General features: G+C 43.7%; 1 protein-coding gene across 1 annotated transcript in view; it reads right to left on the bottom strand.

Annotated features, from left to right (window-relative positions):
• Positions 1 to 16,770: 16,770 nt before the first annotated feature.
• The window catches only part of LOC143159070 (visual pigment-like receptor peropsin), a 31,853-nt gene continuing 24,102 nt past the window's right edge, over positions 16,771 to 24,521 (bottom strand). The window contains exons 3-6 of the mRNA XM_076335546.1: positions 23,508 to 23,607; positions 21,224 to 21,328; positions 18,004 to 18,227; positions 16,771 to 17,341 (exon numbers count right to left, since the gene is read on the bottom strand). Of these exons, the coding sequence (XP_076191661.1) occupies positions 16,901 to 17,341; positions 18,004 to 18,227; positions 21,224 to 21,328; positions 23,508 to 23,607 (870 nt within the window). The 3' untranslated portion in view covers positions 16,771 to 16,900. The remainder of the gene's footprint in view (positions 17,342 to 18,003; positions 18,228 to 21,223; positions 21,329 to 23,507; positions 23,608 to 24,521) is intronic.

Raw genomic sequence — 24,521 nt, 5'->3', positions numbered from 1 at the left:
TTTCTCATTTTCCGTGGATGGATTATCTAATTTGTGTGTAAATTGTATCAAGGGCAAAGAGCCAGTGAGGACATGGCAGGACTTAACTCAAATGCAGTGGTGTGTGAACACAGCTCTGTTGCTTCCAGAAACCCAGCAGTGTTGCAGCCCTGGCCACGCTGCACCCACCTGAGCTCCCCCAGCCTGGCCGGCTCCGCCTGGGGCTCGGGGTCAAGGATGCTGCCAGTGGGCTGGCACATTTCTGCATCGCTGCCTGTGAGCTAACCTGGCATCCTGGAAATGAGCATCCTGGGAACCGCGGAGCAGAAACACTGAGTGGGCAGAAAAAGAAAAACTATCTAAGTTTGTCATTATCCAGGGTATTCAGCCTCTCATTATCGTGTGTAATGGAGAGCTGAAGAGTATCAAAACAAAACACTGAGGAGGGCACTGGCTGTCTCTTTTTATCACAACATTTCCGAGTGCCGCCGCCTCTGCTCTTTCCTGACAGAAGCAATTTCCAGCCACCCAAGAGCTGGCAACACAAAGTGCGGGAGCAAGAGGTGAACCGTATTGTGTGGCTCCACTTCAGTGCTGGGATTTGCTACAGGGAAAGACCTGTTTGCAAAAGAGCTGACTGTGCCGTCAGGAAGCCACTAGTTTGAAGACAATAGGTATTGAACACGATTGTCTAGGGGATGGACAAACGCTCCATGTCTGTATGTGTTCATGTCTCCCACCATTGCTTCCAGTCAGAGGCCTCACTTGAGTTTTCTGTTAACTGGTAGTACTGTTTGTGGTGGTAGTTTTTAAGTTTTACTATATCGTATTTTCATTTGCTTGTTAGTTAAGGCAGGATTTAGCGGGATCCATTGAAAATATTATTAAATGTATGAATGCACATTTAGAGTAGGTGATAAATTTCAAGGGACAGAGTCTTTACTATTGCATGACATAGATAAGCACATATACATATATACACATACACACCTAGTAAGTAAGGCTGATGCATATTATGGCCTCACTCCACCACAGCAGCAGCAGCTCAGTAACTCTCTTCAGTAAAATATTGTACCAAAATTGCTGCTCTATTCATTTCCAAGTGGGTAGCACTGACGTGGAGTAGCTTTGTTTCCACTGTAATATGAAGCCTGAAAGCAAAGGAACGCAGACCTCTAACCTGTCCCCTGAAAGTCTTAATGAAGCAGCTAACGAACGAGACCAGCGAGTTGAAATACTTTGGTTTCAAAGAGAGTTTGAGAAGGTTCTTAATTTTTGAGCAAAATGTAGTGACAGCATTGAATTGTGATCTACTTAGAGATTACCTACGCTCTAGAAGATAAAACAGCAGAAAGAGAGAACTGTGGTAGGATGTGTGTAAGCGATGTCAGTGTGGACAGAGGAGATATAATCTGGCCAAGACTCAGTAAGGAGGTCTGGTGTTTTCAGGCAGGGTTAGCAGCAGACCTGGAGGACCAGACACTTGCTGATGGAACTTAGTCACAGTCCCTTAAATAAATCTTCATTTTGAGATCATCTGTCATGCAGAATTTTTAAGGTATACAGTTTTTGTTTAAAAAACATTGCTTTGGGTAGCAGCTGGGTAAAGGCCATGTTGGGTAACAGCTGAAAATCTGACTTCACTGAAGGGAAGCTCACTTCAGGTAATCTAATCCTCATTACAAACCTAACTTCAACATTTTTTAAGAAAGTTTTTGTTTATAATATAACTAGTGGGCTTACATGTTTCAGGCAACACAAAAATGTAAGATCCCTTGTGTCTCCCTCCCTCCGTGTGCAGTGATGCACAGGTAAATGAAATAGGGGAAACCTCACCTATTTGGAAATGGCAAATAAATCCACCTGTTCTGGGTTTGACGCTCACCAAGTGGTATGGCCCCTGAGCTGAGGGCAGGCAATGATGTGACCATGTACAACCATTTGGGCACCATCAGGGACAGGTGTAGTTTTGCACTCAGGTGTCCAAATTCAGTCCAAGTTCATTACTGACCTGGTCCATAATCTTTTAATCATAGCTGGCCTTTTTGTAGTGAAGTACATGAACAGGTCAAACTTCTGTAGAAAGAGGAAGAGAGAAAGGTTTTACCACATGGTAAGTTTGCATAGGTCAGCATCTAAGTGAGAGCGGAGGATGGTGGCTTCAAAGGCCACAAATTGCTTCTGAGAGGTCTGTGCAAGGTGATGACAGGTGTACACATCCTGTGGAGCAGGTGTGTGCTGCAGCACAACCCATTGTGCTCATCCCTCCAACACTCAGGAGGGACTCCTGGCTCCACCAGTGCAGTTATATGCAAAGAAAATCATCTGTGTTACAGAACAAGCTATGCCTGCAAAATTTTTAGAGAAATCTGAAATTTGGTTGGGAAATTTTTAGGGGGAATGCGCAGTCTCCCACACAGGGTCTTTGTCCCACTTGTGGGACCCAAGGTGCACGCTGCTTTCCTGGTGTGGGGCTGCAGGCCACACTTTTAAAACCATGAGATCATTTGCTCTCCAGGTTGCGAGTAGGACATGTATAAGGAATCGAAGTGATTCAGGGCTGAGCTAACTGGCCTGTGATCATTACACAGCAACTGTTCCATGTATCTTCTCAGATGACCACTGCAGGCTTAGTAAGCCAGTACTATAAGGTCCTGACTCTGCATATAAGGACAGAAAGCACAGACAAATTAAATGATTTTTGCAAGATCACGCATAGCTTTGTCACATCTAATCCCACCCAAGTGCTTAAACAGAAAGGAAGAAGTTTTCTGCTCTCAGGCAATTTCCTTCAAGTCTTTTCCACCACATACTACCACGGGAGTCAGAGAGCAGAATATTCTCCAAGTTATAACACCCCAGGATGTCATGCACAGCCTGGCAGTGCTGGCTCTGTTCAAAGACAGCGCGGCTGCGCTTGTTAGTGTTAACTCCTAACAAGTGGCAATGGAGTTCAGATTCTGCCGTTTTTCTACATTTCTCAAGCTCTGTGAAACAAAATATTAACTTATGCATTAGTACGCTTACGGTAATCTGTGCTTGATTTATACATGAAGAAAACAAAGCATGGGGAGAACACAGTAGAAAGTTAAAAGTATAATTGGGATGGCAAGGCAACTAGGGAGTTAACATTGTTTGGCTTTAGCTGCTAAAGGCACTTACATCTAAATTGACCTCAGGTAAATAAAATAACCAATGTCCTGGAAGGCTTATATAAAATACACTGATGTGTTTGTCTTGTGTTTGAGAAAGGTACGGAGGCTGAATTATGTATGCTGTAGCCGTTGCCAGCATCAGAAACTTCTTTAAATAATTAGAGCAATTGGGTAGCCAGGCATCTGTTTTTTCTTTTTATGAATGAGGAGACCTCACGGGCCAAATGAATGCATAATGTTGGCATGCTTGGCTTAAATGGATGGATACCAAACTTACACTGTGTAAATTTGACCCATTGGGTGTTTCTCAGTGAAGATCGCAACGGCCATGTTTCCTGAGACTATAGAGAAGCGGGGCTCTGTCAGTAAGCCCCAAGCCCCAGGTTGATTTATTCACCCCACAGGGAAGGGAGGGACAAACGATGACAAAATTAGCCTTTTCAGGTTTGCCAGGAGGCAAGTTCAAGCAAGAGCTGATAAGCCCCTTGCCCTGGATCTCCTGCAGGATACGGCATGGGAATGGGGTCTGCCTGGGAGCCTGCAGCCAGGGCATGCAGACAATACTAGTTAGGACCAACAAGTCAGCTGGGTTTGCTTATAGATCTTGGACTGTAGCAGAAAGAAGCAACGTTCAGATATTGCTTTCCTTTAATTATTTCAGGTAATATCTCTGTAGGAAAAAAAACCCCACAGATGGAGGATGCACTTGCACTTGAAATACAACAGGGAGCTATCATGGGCATCAAGAAATCTTCATTATTTTTACCATGCAGCTGAATCTACCCATACCTCCTATGCCCCATATTCCCAGAGGCTGCCACAAATGCTGTGTTGAAACATAAATAAAGTGAACAGTAAATGCCGGGGCTGGAACAGCCCCCGTCACATCTGGGATCAGGAAATGCCAAGGGAGGTTGCTCAGGAGGAGTTTGCCCTGATTATGGTCACAGGTCTTTGTATCTGAAGGGGTGTAACCAGCTTTAAAAGCTGTGACATTATGGGATTGGACTGTGATGTTTGTATCACACCAGCCTGCTATCAGAAACCAAGCGACCGCCACAATGGAAATCCATTTTAAGAACTGGTTTTTTGGCAGAACTTGCAGTTATTGCAAACAAAAATGTATGGTGACTGAACAGAACTGGGTCTGTAGGAAGTGCAGCATATGGATTTTGTTCATCTCAAATCCAGTGTAGGTGGGGATTGAATCTTCCCAGGGTAAGTGGGATATATTTCATTGCTCTACTACCTCATATAAAACCTGATTCATCAGCATAAAGCTCCTTGTATGAGGAGTAAAGTCATCTGTTTAGGAGAGTGCTCTTTGTTAATCAAAAGTTTCAGCAGTGCTGGATTCAGCGCTGAAATTTGCAGATGAGGACCACAGCTCTCAGAAAACACAAATGGCTTTTTCAGCATGCTTTCCCTATCTGCGTACTGCCAGTGTGAGCCATGTGCTATCACTGCCACTGTTAATTCAGTTTGCCAAGAATACCAGGTCTCACTCTGGATCCCAGTGCCCCTTACCTTGGCAGTAAAGCTCGACTATTCACTGCAAATCAGGCCTGGAAAATGTAAACCCAGTAACAGTCTTCTGTCTGTTCTTCCTGACTATTTTCCCGATGTGTTTTCTGTTTATGCTCTGTAGGGCATCAGGTGTCAGAGCAAGTAGGTGATGCCAGTAAAAGCCACTTCACAGTAGAGAGCTCGTGGCTGCCTCTCAGCAACTGAATGCATCCCCTCTGTGGTGCCCTTATCCTTGTCTTCTCCAGCTTTGGCTCTTGGCACTGAAGACTGTTCAAAATGCAGTTTTTTTCTGGAGGTAACATGCAGAAATTAGAGTGCTGCTCTGGCAAGCAGAAGTGTCCAAACATGCAGTGGGGCCAGAACTGCCAGTGTGTTTAATGGGTGGATTAATGTATTTTCTTTACTGGTATGTATCTTTCAAAACAGGTATTTGCCAGAGTTCATGAAAAGCCCCTCTGCGTGCACCCCTGTGCAAAGGCTCACCGTGTAAGGGCTTACATTGCTCTCTCCCAGTCGAGTGGCGGTGGCTTGGCCCCCCTCCAGGGTCTCCTTGCCCACTGTGCTTGTAGAGGCCCATTTGCCTCCAGGGAGGCAAAATTTCCAGGAGGGATCCAGCTGGGGGAGGGGGGAACGGGGTTGCATGCCCATGTACCTGTGTAGGAATGGGGTGGGAATACACAGGGTCCCCCCAACTCCTGTGTGGTGTTGCACCCGTATAAACCTCTCTTTGTGCGGATCCAGGTGCTGGCAACACCTTCCTTAGGGGACGGTATGCGTTGTGGAGACAGACTGTCCCGTGTTTCAGTAAGGTTGAATTTAGTTGGGAAGGAAAGGAGAGAGGTTGTATGGTCCTGGCGCTGGGGGCTGTCAGAGTTGGGGGAGGCAATGGGGAAGCGGGAGGGGAAAATCGGGGTCCTGCTGGAGGGATGGGGCAGGGGGAAGGTGTTGGGGGGCGTAGAGCACCTGGGGGCCCTGTGATGGGGATACAAGGAGGGTGCAGAGCGATGCAAGGGCTTCCCTGGGCCCGCAGAACCCAGTGGACTGGCCGAAATGCCAGCATTTGCCCTTCTCCCCATTCCTGCCCCGTCCCTCTGCTCCTCTCACTTCCAGCGGGATGGGAGAGATGGTGTTTCTGGTGTTTCTTTAACTGGTCGCCACCAAGGTGTTCATTGCCCTGTGAAAGTATTGAAGCTCCAGGCTACTATCAGTCACTAAAACACGTTCAAAAATTACTCTGCTGTGTGTGAACCAGCCCGACATTGGAAATGCTGCTGTCCGCCCAGGGTGGCTGAGCCGGCAGCAGCTCTGCTACTCCGGGGGGCTGCGGGCCAGGGCTGTAAGCAGGAAACTCACCTCCCTTCCTCCTGCCCAGGATATTTGCGACTAAGCTTTTATTGTAGTATGTGTGCAAAAGGGTCAGGGTTGGGGAGTGCAGGCTGCGAAGAACTGCTGTGATCCTTTTTGCTGCCCATTTCCACCCATTTCCACCCTTTTATCCAAGCATCAAGTCGACTGGGGCATTTCCAGCCATACAGAGCAATGAGGTGTACCCTAAGGGACAAAAGATGTAGACAAAAGTTTCTGCAGTGCAGCAGCCCGTACCTATACTTTTTGTAAGGCAGTAATTTCTCATGATACATTTCCACTTAAAAAAGCAGAAAACAGACAGTATGCATAAACATCACTCCATGCTGTAGCAATTCAATTAACTATAAACTCCGTAATGTAGAAATATAATAGCAAAGGAGAGCCATCTTTCTTCTGTGATGCCTTTAAGGGCCACAGAAAGATCCAATGCAATTTTAAATCCTTCTCTGAAATCAAACCTTGAAAAGAAATGCTGCTCTTTTGTTACATTTAAAAGAAAAAAAAAAGAATTCTTCAAATCTTATTAGAAAAATAAATCTCTCTGAATAAGCTCTATCCTCTGTTCCTTGCCTCCAGTGCCACAACCGTATATTATAAGGTGAGCTCTGCATTTTGATCCCCAAATTAAGTAAATTGCTTCTAATAAATTACTTAGGCACAAGCACAGTTAAGCTGGAAATACCATTTGCATTCTTACAATTGCCAGCATTAAATCTCCATAAGAATTGTAAGAAGAAAGCCTCTACATTTTATGCTTGCTAACTCCTCAGAGTGTTTTATACTATGGAAAATACTGTAAATGCTTTCAAACTACTTTAATAATTGACATTTTCCACCTTAGGTTCTCAAGGCTCTTTTCAAAGAAGGGCAAACAATGAAAGAAAGTGAAAAATAGTTTTGGGAGAGAGAAAATTAAATTACACGCATGTTCTTATAAAGTATCAAAAGAAAAGAAAGGCAAGCAGCTTTTGCAGAAAAGAAAGCTGAGAAGCACAGAGCTTACAGAACCGAGTTTGAAAAGGTGCTTGGGTTACTGAAGATACAGAGGAGGACACGTATCTGCAGAAAGACCAGGAGCCTATCTCCCAGGGCTTGCTCCACAAAAGGCATCTAAGAGGTGGTTACCCCCCGCAGCTGCTTGCTGCCATCTCCGGCTGCCAATTACCACCCTGCAGCTGGCCTGGCCAGCCCTTGCCTTCCCAAACCTGAGCAAAGGAGGCCGCCGTAGGAGAGCCCTGTCCTCTAACCTGGTCTGCTTTGTTTGGATTGACGGTAGTAGGGGAGCTCTTCTGCAAATAGCTCAACAAGTAGCTTTGAAAACTGGCAGCTTCTGTCAGAAGAGGTAGGGATGTATGAGGCAATTGCCTTTTTTTAATCCAGCAACAAAAAAAAAGATGTTGCAGACAGGTTCTGTGTTTCCCAGCCCTGTGAGGGATGCCCATGGCCCTCACGGCTCCCAGACATCCAGGACTCGGCAGATACATGCTGTGAAGATGTGTGTGCTGGGGAAGGAGTTGCTCAGGACCAGGCAAAAGGGAAATGTTTCCTGGTGCTGCACCCACAGCTCTGCAACACCGTGCCGTGTGCTGAGGTCAGTACTTGGACTTTGGTTTGCAAAATCCTAATGGTTTCTATTGCATCCTGGTGGGGGTTTGGGAGTCCCAGGGAGAAGGCCGGGGAATAACTAAGGTCAGAGGAAGGCTGAGCAAGGCATCTGTTGTGTTAATTTTGGTGAGTTACAGCTACAGCCATACCTTGGTGTGTCCAGATCCTGGTTCAGTTTCTGTATCTCCACTGACGGCTCACCGAGGCAGAGCAGCCCAAAGCTGCTGAGCTTATCTCAGGCTGTTCAGTGCTGGTGGTGGTTTCTGTGAGTCCCTTACCATAAAGCGATCAGTGAGAAACGTGTCTGGCATGTCATGCTTGCATAATGTACTTGCAGGGAGAACAGAGGAGACGATCCTGATTCATGCCAGTGTAAGAGAAGGGGGTGTCAGGCCTGCAGAGCCATGTAAAATGATGCGTTCCCCTCCTGAGTGAGCTAATAAAGTACATAACCACGCTGTGTCAGCTGTGACGTTAAATATTACACAGTACCCTGCGTTACAGCTCACTGATTGCCTTGGCTGTTTGCTCTGGTGTGGTGGAGTGGTGGAGCTGCTGCTGACAGCCCAAACGAGTCGTAAAGATTGGCTGTTGAGGCCCCTGGTGCATCGCGCAGTGGTTCTGCATTCAGCCCCTGTTGTGTTTGCTGAGCTCCCCTCCCACCGTGCCCTCCTCACGGGCTTTCTCCTACCGAGCTGTCTTTGCCGTGGACTGGATAGCTTGTATATATACTCTGCAACAATACTTAAAGGAACTCAGATGCCCAGCGGGATGCCATCAGAAGCTCACTTTGTCTCCTTTGTGGCATTGCATGGGAAAGCCTGTAGAGAAACCTGCAAGTGCGAACTATAATTGTTTCCATCCAGCTGTTCTTGTCCAGCTAAGCAGACAGTGTTTTTTGGGGAAATTACGTTTCAAAGCTTCTGCTGCTCTAAAGTGAATTTCTTTGGTCTTCACAAAATTAATGCTTTACAGCTTTCTTTTTCTTTCTTTTCTTTCAATAAGTGAATACCTTTCATTATCTAGTAAAAAGTCCATTTACAAGAATGAGTAAGAAAATTGAAACAAGTACCTATTTGCATGTAATAAATTGGATTAATTTGTGGTAAGTAATTGATTGCTCTTAGTCTGTTGCTCTGTTTGTTTCTTTTCACATGCAGGGGCGGAAAGAAATTGGTGTTACTGTGAGGGATGCAGTTGGCTAAACAACTCTGCCTAGTTATGGGAAGTTTTGAGTAAACTCCCTGTTTAGTTTGTTTCACATTTCCAAGGCTGGACTTTCTGAAGGTCACAGAGTCAGGGGCATAAAATCAGGCTGATGTCCACTAAGACATCCAAGAAATGAAAGACAACAGATAAATGGACTTCAAAAAAAACCTGAGTACAGCCAACACATAAGGGCATGATGGAGAAGGGAGAGGGGATGTTTCACCTCTGATGCCCTCTGTTTCTCCTTCCCTCAGCACTGTGGGGAGAAGCTGTAGGGAGGTGTGATACAGGCTGCTTGGGTCTGGCAGGAACAAACATAGCTGTTGGGGAAGACCTTGGGTTTTCCTCAGTGCCTCAACAGCCGATCTTACAGACCTGGTCATGTCTTGAAACTGCCGTGGCTATAAACACCAAAGTTGAGCCATTACTCAGGGCTGGGGGGATTTCACCCTGGATTTGCAAGGGATAATGTTTTTGATGACCCTTTCTGAAGGAGAGCATTGATGGTGGGATTTGTTGCAGTCACACAGCTTCTTAATCACAAGGTTTTACATAGCCAGGGTCGGGACTGGAGTGGTGGTACAAGGAATTTGAGCTAAAGCTCTGAATTTTCATCACTCCAGGCAGGCAAAGGAGTTGTCTCTCTCTCTCTAAATGATATTTAGGGATTTCTGCTGCTGAATGTCATTATCAACGACAACATTTCGAATAAATAGCCCTACACATGTATTCTGTGGCTGCAATGTGAATAATTGTGAACGCTCCTCAATCTTCCTCTTCTCACTCCCCTCTCCCTCCTCAGCCTAAGCACAAACACTCATTTCAGGGCTAAAGATATACTCTTAAATCACTTCTGACATTTCTTTGTTGTTGCCTAACGAAGGCTGGGTTGACAGGCTAGAGGGAAGTTTTATATAAGCCCTCACTGAGATGTCGTTGTAGGATCGGAAGTGGGCAGCAGTTCCAAATGTTAGCATTTGTCTCGAGTTTATTTAACTGCAAGCCTGAATGTCTGCATGGCGTACGGGGCTTTGTCCCCCCCGCCTTGGTTTTCTGAGTCCCAGTGAAATGTCACAGTCCTGAGGACTGCGGGGTTCAAAGAGCAGCCACGCTGCTGTCCCTGCCAAGCTAACAAGGGGCTCTGTGTGCCCTTGTTTGGAGGAAAACGTCCCACCAGGGACGTGCCAGCTGCTCCTCCTGGCTTTCCCAACCCTTTCCAAACACTTTTACATTCTGCTTCTTTCATTAATTGGATTATTTGTTTTCTAAGCTTGTTGCTGAGCAAGTCAAATCAACCCAAATCGGTCTTATCTCTGGAGCTAGGACTTAAACTTTCAATTTGTTGAACTGGTCATTTGCCTGGGATGATTTTTTCTGATAGGACACATGATAACGCTGGTATACATGACTGCCTTTCAGCAAAGGAAACTGAGGGCTGGATTGTCAGGTAACATGGTATTAGTCAAGGATGAGCTAAAGCCCGTGTTCCATTCCCTTTAAATCCAAGTATAGGACGTTATCCCAGGGATTGGCTAGCTTGCTCTCAGAGAAGATAGTTTTGTTCATTTCATACAGCAGTTTACCAGTGGTGGGAAGCAAGCCCTGAGTTCACTAAGTTTCTCCTACTTCTCTGTATGAACATTGCATGCTATGAATCCGTTTGAAATTTATCTTTGCCACGTGGTAAGGCTTTGCCAGGTCACATCACCAAGACATGCTCACGCTCTCATTTGTGCTGCCAAACATTATTCCTGACTTCAGACTTCCTTTTGCAAATATTGCGGCGGATGTGACACACACAGGCGCCTCCTGCTTGGGCAGCTTGCACTGACCTTGTGCTGGGCCCAGCAGGTGTGCCTCCAGCCACATGCGCGCCCTCCGGGACCATCCCAGCTTTGCTCTAGCGGTGGTTCTTTCCAGCAGCCAGGCTGGCTGGTGTACAATGTCAAAGGCTACTGGAGGCTGTCAAATATCAGCGAGGGAGGGTGTTTATTGCAGTGATTTCTCTAAGTCCTTCCACTCCCGTTTTACTAGGTTACATCCTATTACATAATTAAATGCTGTGTGTTTGTTATCCCCAAAGGGCTTTTGTCTCATTCAATGAGCATTAAAGATGATGGTTATTGGCACAGACAGCTGGCAGTTCTTTTTTTTATTTTTGTTATTCAGTGTGGCCCTGATTTTTGTATTAGCAATGGGATTATTACTTTCCATTTAGTAATTTTCTTATTGTTCTGTGTTCTTATTGTAGTACTATTTGGACATCCTTTGAATCTTAAATTTATTCTTGTGTTGCTCCTGCACATCAAGAAGGATGCAGTCTTGCTTCCCTTTTATGATGAGCTATTGTTTATATAGACAGATAAAAAAAAGAAAAGAAATTCCAGCCCAGAAAACAAACTTTCAGAAGTATGTGTTAAATACATATTCGTGTACTCAGAGCTGTAGACAAAAACATAGGCCCAGATGACAGGCTCCTGTTCTCTCCTGCAGTCAATGCAATTCACTTAGCTACCTCTCTTAATCTGAATGTGGGTATATGAAGTTTTGTAAGTCTTCCAGGCACAAAGCTTCTTGCAGGATCTGTGTGTATGTGTATCCAGTAGTACCTTTCCTCTGCTCTTCTGGAGAAGATCCTGTTTTCAGCTTTTAGCCTGCTTCACCTGGAATCACCTAATTGCCATCGCCCAGAAAGCAGAAATATATGCTGACCATGAGGACCTTGGAGGTATTTTTTTTTCCAATTGCACAGTATTGTAGCTTTCCATATTCCTAGGTCATCAATGCAGGAAGGGATTGGGGGCCATCTACTGTGGAGTCTTTGCTGCAGACAGGAATTAGGCACTTCAGACCACATACTAGACACAGACCCATTTGACCCTGCAGGCACCTTTCACTTTGGTCTGCAGAGTTCCCACAGTGCTTGCAAAAATCCTTTGCATTTGTGGATGTACTGAGAAGGTTCAGACTCCAAGCCTTTAGCAATTTAAGAGGTAGGCAGAGGGACACACGCAGCATTGCAAGAGAACCCGGTTTGCCAGGCTGGCTTATCTCCAGGATAGTTGAAAATACAGACATGGTAGCGTTACCCACCTCTTTCGTTACTGCCCGGGGTGAGAGCATTGACCAGGGTAGCTGAAGAGCAATGTTCTTGTCCAGCCCTACCCTCGGGAAGGGATTTTGTCTCCATCTCTCCCTCCTGAGGAAAGTGCCAAACCGTAGGCAATGCTTGGATGGGCACACTCTGTATCTCTCTTATCTTGTCAGTCTGTGCAGCAAAGAATGAAGGATTTATAGGGGTGGAGAGAGACCCTGCAAGGGGGTGCAAGCCCGAGTAGTTCACACTGTAATAAAGTCACTGTCTTAAGGGGGGTGAAGGGGGATTTCCTGTTTTCTGGTCTCTGCTACAAGAAGTACTTTTACATGAGTCATTAGACAAAAAGGCATAATAGCACTGAGAACAGGGACTGGACTGCAGTAGGCTATCCCACTCCCTCCAACTACACACTCAAGTTATTCATGTTACCATTAGAAATGTCAAAGCTATTAAGAAATGTTGCTATGTATTTCAATGTGCTGACACCCTAAGGGACTTTCAGCTTTGCAAAAATGCCAGCAGGGGAAATGTGGGCCTAAAAGGTTTTCTTGGCATAAATAAACAAGTGATTACTACAACATTTTTTTTCCCCAAACCAGAAGAGGCTATTTTTAAATGTGGTGATTGAACAGAATTAATCCTGGCTTAACTTGATTGTTTGAACTGTGTAGCCTAAGTGAAAGGGTTGTGTCAATGACAGGGTTGTTTGTAATCCACCTGCAAGGCCAAGTTGTACGTGTGAGTATTAATAACTGCACTTCATGATTAATAACTGCAGTGATTATGGTATAATACTGATATGTTGATAATTATGAGTAATATTGATAATAAGAAATAATCAAGTAAGAGCTGATGAGATTTTGATACACATGTAAATATATGGATTGTGTAGCCATTAAGAACTCACCTGCTGAGTGTACTAATCAATAGCTAATCAAAACAGTTGGGAAATGTTTGGAAATGAATATGTAGAGTAGCTAAAGGCATATTTTAAAGGGTGGTTTAAGGGCTTCAAGCTTTTTGCAGAGTGACTTTACTATGCTCAGGCACGTCATTTTTGCCGGAGTGCTTTAATGATGTCAACAGGGCTGAGTACAGAAATGAATAATGAACAGCTAGCAAGGATTTTTGGCTGGGTTTCTTGCATCTAGGGTAAAAGAGGGCTAACCTCTGTCTCAGATCCTGCTGGAACAAGCCAGCAAATGCTGAGAGCATCCTTTGGAAATGGTAGAATTGCTTGGCCTACTGCCTTCTGCCAGATGATGCTACATAGTTTTAGTGTGTCATACATGAAACCAACCCCAACAATTACAAAATCTCACAGTAATATCTAGGGCTGAGCAAGAGAGGCAGAAGGAGCCTACATGCCAGAATTTCTATGCCAAAGCGAGGAAGATCTGAATATTGTTCTCCTACCTCATGACAAGAGACCATTTGGACACTAGCAATAGTCATGAGATCTCATTTGTGCAGGCTGGCACTAATCCATTCAATACAAAACACATTGAGAAAGGCCCCCCTGGTAGAGGTAGTGGAAGAACCAGGTCCTATTAGCAAGCCCACGCTGCCTGCCTGCTGTGTGCCTTCACACAAGGTGAAGTGGCAGCACTAGGATGGGATGTCCTATCTCGTGGAGATATGACATCTGGCCCTGCCTTTGGCACACCCATCGGCTTTTTGCATTAGAAAAATGTAAAAATATAGTGTTTCTAAAGAGAAAGCACTGGGAGCAGGTAGTCCTTTGCTTCGTCAAGGTAAGTGCAACTCACAACACTGCTTGCAGAGCAACTTCCACGCAACCTCCCTTGTAAGCCCGTCTCAGATGGGGAGCGTTCAAAGCTGCGGTTTCCCAGGAAAGCATCCTTGTCACCAGAATATCAGCCAGGACAACAGCCTTCTTGCATATCTGCTGCTAAAACTCATCCACTGTAAAAGAAAATCCAAGGTTGTGGGGAGCAGCAAGGTTATGGGTAGGAGTAATTTGACTCCATGACTCTCTATGCTGTTTGCACTGTACTTCATTCTTGCTAAGTAAAAAGCATAAAACCCCATCATCCCCCTTCAGCATATCTAGACCATGTCCTTGCTGTCTCAAGCCCCTGAGCTGTTTGCTCCTCCCTGACTGGCAGCATGGGCTTGGCAGGCAGAGGAGCCCGTCTGTGGAGGCAGCAGCAGGGGCCAGCCTTGTCTGGGCACGTGTAGTACCAGAGACAAGGAGAGGAAATGCAGGACACAGGCAAAGTGTTTTACAAGTTGCTTTGTGTTGATTCACACACTTGAAATGGTGAAGCGCATTTCCTTACCTGCACTCGAGTGGTAACGGATTCTGGACTTTCTTTCTGCCTTCAGCCACTTGCTGGTATCATGGGTGCAGCTACAGGGCACTGGTGCTTTAGGGCTGGAAGGTTTTTAACCTGAGTAACTTCAGTGACAAACGTGCTCCTGCTGTTACTGAACCTGGAGCACAGGTTGGTGCCTGCAAAGGCATCCATCCTCTTTTTCCCTGTGTAACCTGCAGAACCAGATATTCTGCTCTACCGTTATGCAGTCCCATGGTATTACCGTATATCCACAAAGGACTGTAGCCGTAGGCCTTGCAGGAGGGAGGTCTGCCATGGCCCAGTCAAGGCTTTTTCTGCGTTGGCTGTTTCTAGTTGTCTTTTAGCAGGTATTCATCCTTTGGCTCCTGGCCCCTTGCTCCCCTGCTTATGTGGTTCTCCCCCTCTTATATTTTCCCTCTGCTCTGCTCCTATTCTGGCTCATTTTTACTACTCCCTCCTCTTCCCCCAGTCTAACTTCACTGTACACGCTCAATGGCGTACGAACTAGCAGAGATTTCAAGTGGAGTTTGGAGGCACTCTTGGAAATGGCCTTGTTGCTCCGCCTTCCCCCTTGCCCTTTTCACATCTTTCTATGTCAGAATCTAAATCCTGCAGATCAACAGCATTGCTACAATGCAGCAGAGCAAGAATTTTCCCTAGTTATCCGTAAATTAGTAGAAATACAGACTAAAAGCTAGCCTGGCATCTATGGCCATTGGAGGCTCTACGGGCAGGTGTCCGGCACACCCGCAGCTGCAGGTACCTCCGAGAACCGCATCCGATGGAGATGCGTGGCATTCCTCTTTCTTTGGAGGAAAACCCAAGCACTCTCAGCAGTGAGAAGGCTCAGTCCAGCAGGGTTACCAAGGTGGATTTTGTGCTACACCTAGAAGCTTTCAAAACGGTGCGCTAGCTTTGGCTAGGCCAGCCTGGCTTCATCCAGCTGTGACAGGATTTTGCCCTAAATGATTTCATCTATTTCTGCAGCTATGGCATGCACTTTTATCTGGAAGCAAACTGTTTACTTATTTGCTTTTAATTATTTATGGTAATGAAATAGCACCCATATCTCAAAATTTTCCACAAAAATGAATACTCTTGCAGTTCAGATCTGTGGCCATGAAAGAAAACACAGTTCCCCACTGTTGCTTATAATGTTTATTTGTTTTTAACTTCAAAACACAGGTGATTTTCTCAAAACAAATAGAGTAATGGGGGAAATGAAGGCGGGCTGTCTTTGTAACTTTCCCAAGAAACACATCTGGAAAAGCATACTTTTGCAAAACAACTACATTTTAGCACACCCGGACAGTGAGATTCCAAAAAGTCATAAATATCAGTGATGTTAGCAACCAATGCTGTTGGGGTTTTTTTCTTCTTTTTTCCCCCCCTTGTTTAACTTGCAAACGGCACTAAATGAACCCACAATTTCCACCGCTAATACGGAGACATTTTTACAGAAGTCTCTGAGTATGCAGTTAATTTCCAAGATGGGGAATTATGAAGATATACCTCCTCATTTTGATTCTGTAAAAGAAATTTGGTGGAATAATTGGATATTATAACATCTGATAGTCTTGCTACTGATTTAAGCCTACAGCTTAGCTATTTAAATCACTATCCTTAATTGCTACTTAGTTATGTTTACCTAAAAGTCATTTTTTACCCATAGGCAGGTACAAAAACTTTCTTTAGAAGCAGCAGTGAAGTGTTGCATTATATTTTGTAAATAGCTCTGATGCCACACTTCATCAGTACTCTTAAAACCTTAGTGTCATTTTTGGTTTCATTGCCTGTACAACATCTCTTGCTCCACCTTAATGGTCAGGTAGAAAAACAACCAGTTTGGAGACAGATCAGTAAAATTAAAGTAAAATTAAAGGCCAGCTTTCCTGAATGCTACAGCCAGGCCCTGCTCACCGGGAAGGTCAGGGAAGGTGGAAATAATTCTGCAGACCATCGAGGAAAAGTATGAAGCCACTGTTCAGACTACAGTGACTAGAAAATGCCAAGATCTACAACTCCTAGCACCTGCATAGACACACACAGAGTCAGGCATAGACGATCAGACACATACTCATGCAGGCACAGGGCCTGGGAGCCCCACGGTGGGCACACCTCGGTGCCCTGCAGGGAGGACATGGCTTTGCCTACCAGATCACAGTCATTGGAGCTGCAGCAGCTCCACAGCAATCTCAGCAGGGCCCATCTTCTCCTACAGCCTGGGCTGCGCAGCACCACAGAGCTCAAACGATCCTCTATGGCTGGGACTGTTGAAGAGCAAAAAACATATTTGGAAATGCAATCTCCTAATTAATAAAATTTGGGTAGGAGCATATTAGTTATTTTTGCTAGCTAATGCCTGCTCTTCACAAGTCAGTCTTCCTTTTCCTGCATGCGTGTGAAAATCGAATGTTTCTGGCACTGGGTGTGCTGCCCACATTGTAATGTGCTTTGTAGCTTTTTGTACCTACATAGAAGGAAAATATCACTTTACCGTCTGATTTGCTTGAGTTGTACAGTCATCAGTGCTATAGCAAGAAACAGATGGACTGGGAATTAGGAAATCACTCAAGCGCTGATCCGAAGAGGGTCTTCCTGAACGCAAAGTGGGTGCACATGTTAAGTGGCCACAAAACTTACAGTCTGTCACATTCAATATCAGGGTTATTAGATGGTGTATCGAGAATACCAAAATACACTTCCCTGTTTGCTGGAGGTGGGGTATTGGTTGGACTTCCCACCCCAGAATCAGGGCTTGGTGCGGGGTGCATTTCTCCTGCATACTTCTCTTCTTTCTGAGAAAGCTCTTGTTGTTTTTGCTTGAGGTTTTTGAAACGTTTGAGCTTCACAGGGTCCTTGACTTCCTTGGCACAATGGAACAAGATTAAAATGTCCCTCCGAAATTTGGAGCTCATTCCAAAGTAGATCATGGGATTGTAGAAGCTGGCAGACTTAGCAAACAAACTGGCAAGGATGCTGGTAAGATTGGGCACAGATTGACCATAGGCAGACCATATAGACATGACGGCGTATGGTGACCACGCAATAATGAAGGCTGTGCAAATGACAATAGAAACCTAAAAGACAGAAGAAGAATAGTCTTAAATCTATTCTGGAAGACTACATCAGGGAAGCAATACACCAGGAATAGTAGCTTGGACACTTGGCTGGAAGGGAAACATTCAGACTGTCCTGAGGGTATGGCTCACAGGAGAGTACAGGCAAGCAAAAGGTTAGCTTTGATGGAGCCAGGCAGACCTAGAAGCTATATATCTAATTTTGGCATGGTGGTGTGCTTGAGCAACGCCTCATCTAATGGAATGAAAATAGCCACAGTCCCCTGTATGTTTATATGAATTAAGAGGGTTTCAGGTAGACTTAAGTCAACGGTAAGTAAATTGAAAGCTCCACTGTAACTTCTGTGTATGCTCAGAAATAACGTAACTTCTGAAAGAAAAGAGCATATGCCAAACCAAACTTTTGTTTTTGTGCGGTATAACCCACTCCAGTTATATTTAGATTATTTTTCACATGTGATATAGCACCAATATTTTAGCCAACTGACGGGGTAGGAGTTTTAAACAATCCTCATATTCTTCGCTGAGTTCAGATTCTATCAGTAGAGATTATAGAGAAATGAAATGTGACTGATTCGTTTTGTTCTGTTCTAGTTGGGACAATTTTTGGAAAGACAGATTTCATTGAGGTAAATCCCACTGACCGTAAAACCCAAACTCACCCTGGTGACGTCCCGCTCCATTCTCCTCTGTCTGTCTGTGGGGTCACCCAGTCCTGTTAATGCATGGCTTAGCTTGACAGTATTGATAATTGACATATATGAGAAGACCATGACTGTTATGGGTAGGAAAAAACAGCAGATAAAAATGGAGATAATGTAGGACTTGTAGATTGTAGAGAAGCTGGCTTTTGCCCAGTCTATCTCACATGTGCCATACATGCGATCTGGAAAGCAAGAATAAGTTGGTTAGCATTTTTAGAACATTTATCTGCTTTTGAGAGATTAATTTATCAGTTCAAATGCTGTATTTTTCTTCTTTTAAGCTCTAAAGAATGGATTGATCTTTTTGATTTAATGAGCTGTGACATAATTTCCTACATAAACAATTTTTCAAGACCATCTAGACTGTAACAAGTTTTAATGTGTATTATCATTCTGTCCCGTTTAGATTTCCAGTGTAAATCCATAATGCACAAACTGTTGTTTCAGAATAGGAAATTGTGATACTTTATTAGAAAACAAAAAGGGTATTCATCCAGTAGGTTTGATATGTTTGAGTGTAATCTACTCTTATTTGACATAATCTTCTACACAGTAACTTCCTAAGATGAGCACTGTAACACCATAACAAGCGATTGTAAAGAGACAATATGCCAAATGTAAAAAGTCACTACTTACATAGCAAAGTAGGTAACAAAAATATTGAGGGTTTTTTAATAGAAACAAAAAGGCAATGAAATTTTTACTGTAGCGAGAGCCATGAAAGCAAATTGATGCAGCTAATGAGAAAGATTATGGGAAGATGAAACATATAAATACTTAGAAAGATATGAGACCTCTTGCTAAATGGGAAGCATACAGTTCTGCAACTACAAAGGAGCTGCAGGCTCTTATAAATGAAGTTAGGCAGATTGCAGGATCTGCAGCTAGTGGGATTTACAAAAGGACACTAGCTGATCAGGTACTTAAGGGAAAGGCAGTGGGAATAAGGTGCAGTCTCTGCTTAAATACTTTTATGAATAACAGTTGACTTCTTTAGTCCCTCTGATGTGTTTGCAAATGTATCCTGATATAAAACTTGAATTCAATATACTTAGAGGTTTTCTATAGATTGTGAATTGTTGATTTTTCTTTTTAAGTGGAAAAAGCTGTTTTTTTCTGACAGCTATGGCAGCAAATTGAATTATAAATAAATGAAGCATGAACCAAAATTATGTAAGTCAAGTATTAACAAGCCCTGGAGATACAATACAGGTGAAGCCTGCATGATTTAGCAACAGATCTTTCCCTGACATCCAGTGATCATTCTGAAGAAAAAAAAAAAATCCCTTAATTCCTCACAGGTGATAGGAGGTTTAGACAGGATGACTTAAAGGAGCAAAAGATTAAAATCTCTTTTATGATTCTTGTCAAAAAGAGCTCGGTATTTTTAACACCAAAAGCTCTAGGTGTTGCTGTCTGGATGTTCAGTAGTAGAAATAGATTCTTGTCTCCTTTGCCTTTTTCATCAGTAGATTCCAAGATTCAAAAAGATAACCATAAAATCTGGCTTAATTCCAGGTTTCTGGTTTGTAAACACTTTTGAGTGAAAAAAGAAAGCAGCCTCCAGGTGACATGAGAAGAAAATCCTGCAGATTTTCTGCGAGCCAGAATTCAGAGCTGCGTTTCCCCCCTCCGCAGAGACACTGGCAAGTGGCATTTTGAAAAATCAGCGGGGTCCTGGGGACCTGTTGCAGCTGCTGTGTAGAAGTGAGAGGTCCGAGGCAGCCAGGTGTAATGTGCTGTGGTCTGTCTGCACCCGCTGCCTGCTCCGCTGCCTGCTGCTGGACTTGCCATTGCTGGGCTTCCACATCTCCACGGGTGCCCTCAATGGAAACGTGTTCAGAGTCAGATAGCCCAGGAACCTGAAACCGCTGTGATTCTCAGTAGGGAAAAGTGCTCCTAGAAGTGGTCTTGAAGACCGCTGTCGGGGGATTGAATCCAAAGTACAAACAAGATCCATGGGGGCATTTGGATGCCCTGACAAAGCAGCGATGCCCAAGAAGTCCCTGGCTCCAGTTTAAGGCCAAAAAGGGACATCAGAAATCCTTCTACAGATGAAGAGCTAATAAGATTAATGTAAAAAGAAAACACAGATCACCAGAAGATACACAGAAAATGACCAGTCCAAACCCCCAAGTTTATGACATATCTAGAGTGCAAAATCATGACATAAAATTAGAACAGTTTAATAAACAGTTTGGTTTTGTCTCAAACAAAAGATCCATTGAGCCTAATATCCTGGTAACATTTTGGTTTGGGAAGGATAGAAGATTTAACCGATCGTAGAAATGGATGCTTTTCTCACACCCATACTTCAAGGGTCCAGAGGTACTTCAAAGCTTATGTATTTAATAAGTAAGAGGATATGTTCACATAGCTGCTTTAATAAGTCTTTATAGCTTTCATGACTTCTCAAAGGATGCAGATGCCTACAGGATCCCGGCAGAAAACTGCTGGAGAATTTCAGTCACATGATTTCAGTTGTTAGGACTCCTGTATCGTTACCATTTGTTCCTAGAGATTTGTTTTGTTGAATTTTGAGAGACTTAATCTGAGACAATTTCTCCAACTTTTCCCCATGAAGAAATTTTCTGGTGTGGGAATATCCCTTAGCCATTGAATTACCGCAGTGTGTGCTATACAAAATTTTTCCTTTTTTTCCCCCTCTTTTTTTGCTATGGCCTTATCTTGCACCCTAATCACTTCTTGGACCGACAGACTTTCTGACATCTTTTTCTTCTGCTGCTATGTTAGTTTTCATATTTTCCACAAACTGTTTCACCAAATCTTTCTGGCTTGTCTTATTATAGTTTCAGGTTTAACTTGCTGGAATTTGTGTTATTTTCTAGCTTCCTAATCTTGACAGTTTTTGAAGAATGTCTTTTGAGAGTTTCCTTTATCTCACTGGTTAACCATGCCAAATATTCCTGGCCTCTCTTTTGTCATAGGTAATATGCACTTGGTCCAAGTCTTTCCTGTGATATCTTCAAAAAAATCTCTTTTTAGCTGATCCCAAAGCAGGCAACACTCTGCGCGTATGTCATGCATGATGAATGATTTTCTCAGTTCCACTGATAATCGGTCTGGTTTATCGCAAACAGCAAGAAAGGTAAGTATCTATCTTTGTTTAGTTAAGTGGAGAGGTGACAGATGAGTACAACTGAAAGATACCTGTTACCTGTATAACTGCCCCAGCCAAGTAACGGAGCTGCTGACCAGAAGAAAGCTGCTATCCAAATGAGAACCAGAGCCACCGTCATACTGCTGTTGCTGATGCAGTGACCTGCAATGGCATGGCTTAGTCAGAAAATAATATCTAGAAAGGCAAACGTATCTCTGAAATCTAAATGCAACCCTATACCAACAGCTAATAAGGAAAATACAGCTATTTAAAAAAATATTATGACAAAAAAATGCATATTCATAAGAAAAGCTTAAATTTGAAAGTATCTGTCAGACTTGTGTTCGAGACCATTTGTCAACAGTGGAAATGAATGGCTTTTAAGCAGGAGACAATGTGTTTGTTGAGCACTGCAGAATGAGCAAATTCTACATTAGACGTGTTTTGCAATTTTGTAAAAAGTGGGAAACAGTTAGATGTATGTTAAGTTTTACATAGAAACAAACAAGATAAGTCTAAATTCAGAGGATTTGCTCATTCACTTCAAGGCTTTCCCTGTTAAAAATGAGAAAATACATTAGGTGCTCAAACTACATTAGCCATTCAATACAAATTATTTAATCTGTCCTGCTGTTGCCATACATTGTGGTTATTTCTTTGTTTACGTGGGAAATATTTACACATCCACCAATTTCTGTTCCTCAACATTTCTCTAAAGTTATACTGGGTACTTGCTCAGATTTCCTCAAGAGGCAAACATAAATTATGCACACCCTCAGATGAACATGTGATACAGCTTTGCAAAAGAGAAACGTGGGTTTTACATACAACTTCATAATATGCAATGAATATAAGATGTAGAATACATCACAGCCAAATTCTAGCAGCTCCAACAGCAGTTTGTGTTGAAAATTAACTGCAACAAGTCTATCATTACAACAAACTGCAGAAGAACTTCCTGTGGAAAAAAGACCTCTCTGCAGAAGTTCTTTTCACAGCTAATACTACTCATGGTATTAGAGAGAAAAACTCATATCATGCATCCAGTGTATTTATGCATGCTTTACCTGCGGACATTAATAGGTTCCTGCCTGAAAGATGGTGCAAACCACTCATAACAAAGGCATGAAAATTGGTAATACATTATCTAAGGATGGGTGAAAGGAAGATTAGGGAGAATTTATGGAAGGTGTAGGTATAAAGAAGAGAGATTACTTAAGGCTCTCAGTGGAAGTCAAAGTTTTCAGCAGGCAGGAGGTCCAGGATGAATGGTAAGGAAAGGTTTCTACTGATCCTGTGGAAGGGAGTGCCTGGGGTGAGTGTGGTGATGTAAAGAGGCATAAAGGGAAAGGGGTAGATGACGGCATGTTTATATAGACTTGCTGATGAGGGGTCCGCAGGGCAAGAAACGTGTAAAGGATTTCAGACCAGATTTGTTCAGTGGAACACTCGTATGCCTTTACAGAGGCATTTATACCAAAGGTTAATAAAAAAATTAAATTAAAAAAACCAGAAAGAGAGTGGTTAGTAAAAGGTTTCTAGCACTGGAGAAAGTAATGAACAGTTGTTGTTTGAGATATTCAGGTTACAGATCAACAGGGCACTAGAGAAGGAAGAAGTGTGGGTGCGAGGCTGTGGTGATGATGCTTTACAGATCTGGGAGACAGGCAGGAGACAGGGATCGTCCGGGCAGGGTCAGGTCATGGTCAGTTCTGGGGATGGTAGGAGTAATTTTCATCTCCCATGGTGTGAAACTGTCCACCGAGGGGAGGCTGGAGAGGCATGTGCGGACGCCAGGCTGCGCAGTGCTACAAAAGCTGGAGGCAAGATGTGCAGACTGAATGTTCCCAGTGCCATCTAAAGCAGTCCATGATGCCTGCTGTGCGCAAACCCTGGCAAGGCACCCTGAAAAGTGAAAATATTTGTATGCAGGGCAGCCTTCCGAACCAAGGATCTTATCAACAACTGGAAACTTCCCAAACATCATCTTATAGAAGATGAAATTCTTTGCTTACGGTGAGATCCAGACAACGATGTATGCATCACTCAGGAGTCATTTAAGTTGCATTTTGAATAATACAGAGGGTCAGCCGGACCTGTGGTATCTTTGGCACAAGGGTGAATTTAACCCATGGTGACCAAAGTGTACTAGTAATAATTTGGCTCTTACTGGGGTTAACCCTGAAGGATTTTATGCAAACATGTTTGTAATGTAAATGATTGCGTTATGTTCTGGTTTCCAATGCATCTAATTTATATTTGATATAGCCTGTGACTGAAGGAAATACAGATTTGCACCAGGTTCAATGAAGGCAGAACTGGACTTGCCTTTATTCCTTACCTCTCTCGGGATGGCAGCCCCTGATGTAGCGAGTCACACTGATTACTGTAAGGGTATTAATGCTAGCCAGGCCAAAGAGAAGCGTCAGGAAGCCATCAACCTGAAAAACAAAGCAGTGCAGGATGTTCTTTTACTGCAGAGAACTGAAGGGGAAAAGAACCACAGGGATTGCTCCTGTCGTTTTCACGTTAATGCTCTCGAAAGTTTTTCCAGAAACCCAGCTAGCAGGGAAATATAAAATGTCAGGTGCAGTTATCTTCTATAGGATCAATGAGCAAGTAAGTGTTCAAAAATTATCTAAATGCCCTGTAGTGTACATAAAATAAACAAGCAAACACACCCTTACATCCATGCTTCCTTGGAATGACTTGCCAAGTGAAGGAGGAAAAGGTTGAACTGAAAAGAAGAAAAGCCCTGAATAGGCAAAAATGCACTGGATGCAGCTGCTCCGCTTAGGCAGAACAAACATGCAAACTGAACCCATGAAATTTAGGCCAAAGAGGGAAGAACGTAGGAGGTAATGGGCTTGGCTGAGTGAGAAAAGCTTTTTAAAAAATTAAATTAAACCATCCAAAGCTAAACCGTTCCGACAGATTGAGTCTCAGTGTTGGTGCTACTGATTGCCTGCTATTTATTAAGCCCTAATCCTCACCACCTCTGACTGACGCAGGCAGAGCCGTACGGCTGTGTAGGCTCCCACTGACGTCAGTGTCTCGGCGACAGACGCACAGGACGGTTACAACTCTGCTAGCTTCACTTATGGGTATAGGAAGGAAGTTGCTGCTGACTGTAGTGGAGATGGGTGTAGCCATCTGCTAGGGAGCACTATATGACTGGGACATGATCCAGGCAAAATGCTGAAGGCAGTCCTTTTTCTGAAAACTTGCAATGATATACAAACCGGCCAGAGCAGAGGGGCTCTTGGAGGTGCCAGTTTTACACCGAGTGAAGCAGGAATATTAAGCGAGTGTCTCTGGACTGTAACTTGGCATTCAAGTGGTAAAATTACCGGCG

Source organism: Aptenodytes patagonicus, chromosome 3 (genome assembly GCF_965638725.1).
Source record: "Aptenodytes patagonicus chromosome 3, bAptPat1.pri.cur, whole genome shotgun sequence".
Classification (NCBI taxonomy): Eukaryota; Metazoa; Chordata; class Aves; order Sphenisciformes; family Spheniscidae; genus Aptenodytes; species Aptenodytes patagonicus.
The sequence above is the reverse complement of the archived record's forward strand: the minus strand, read 5'-3'. Positions and strand labels throughout refer to the sequence as shown.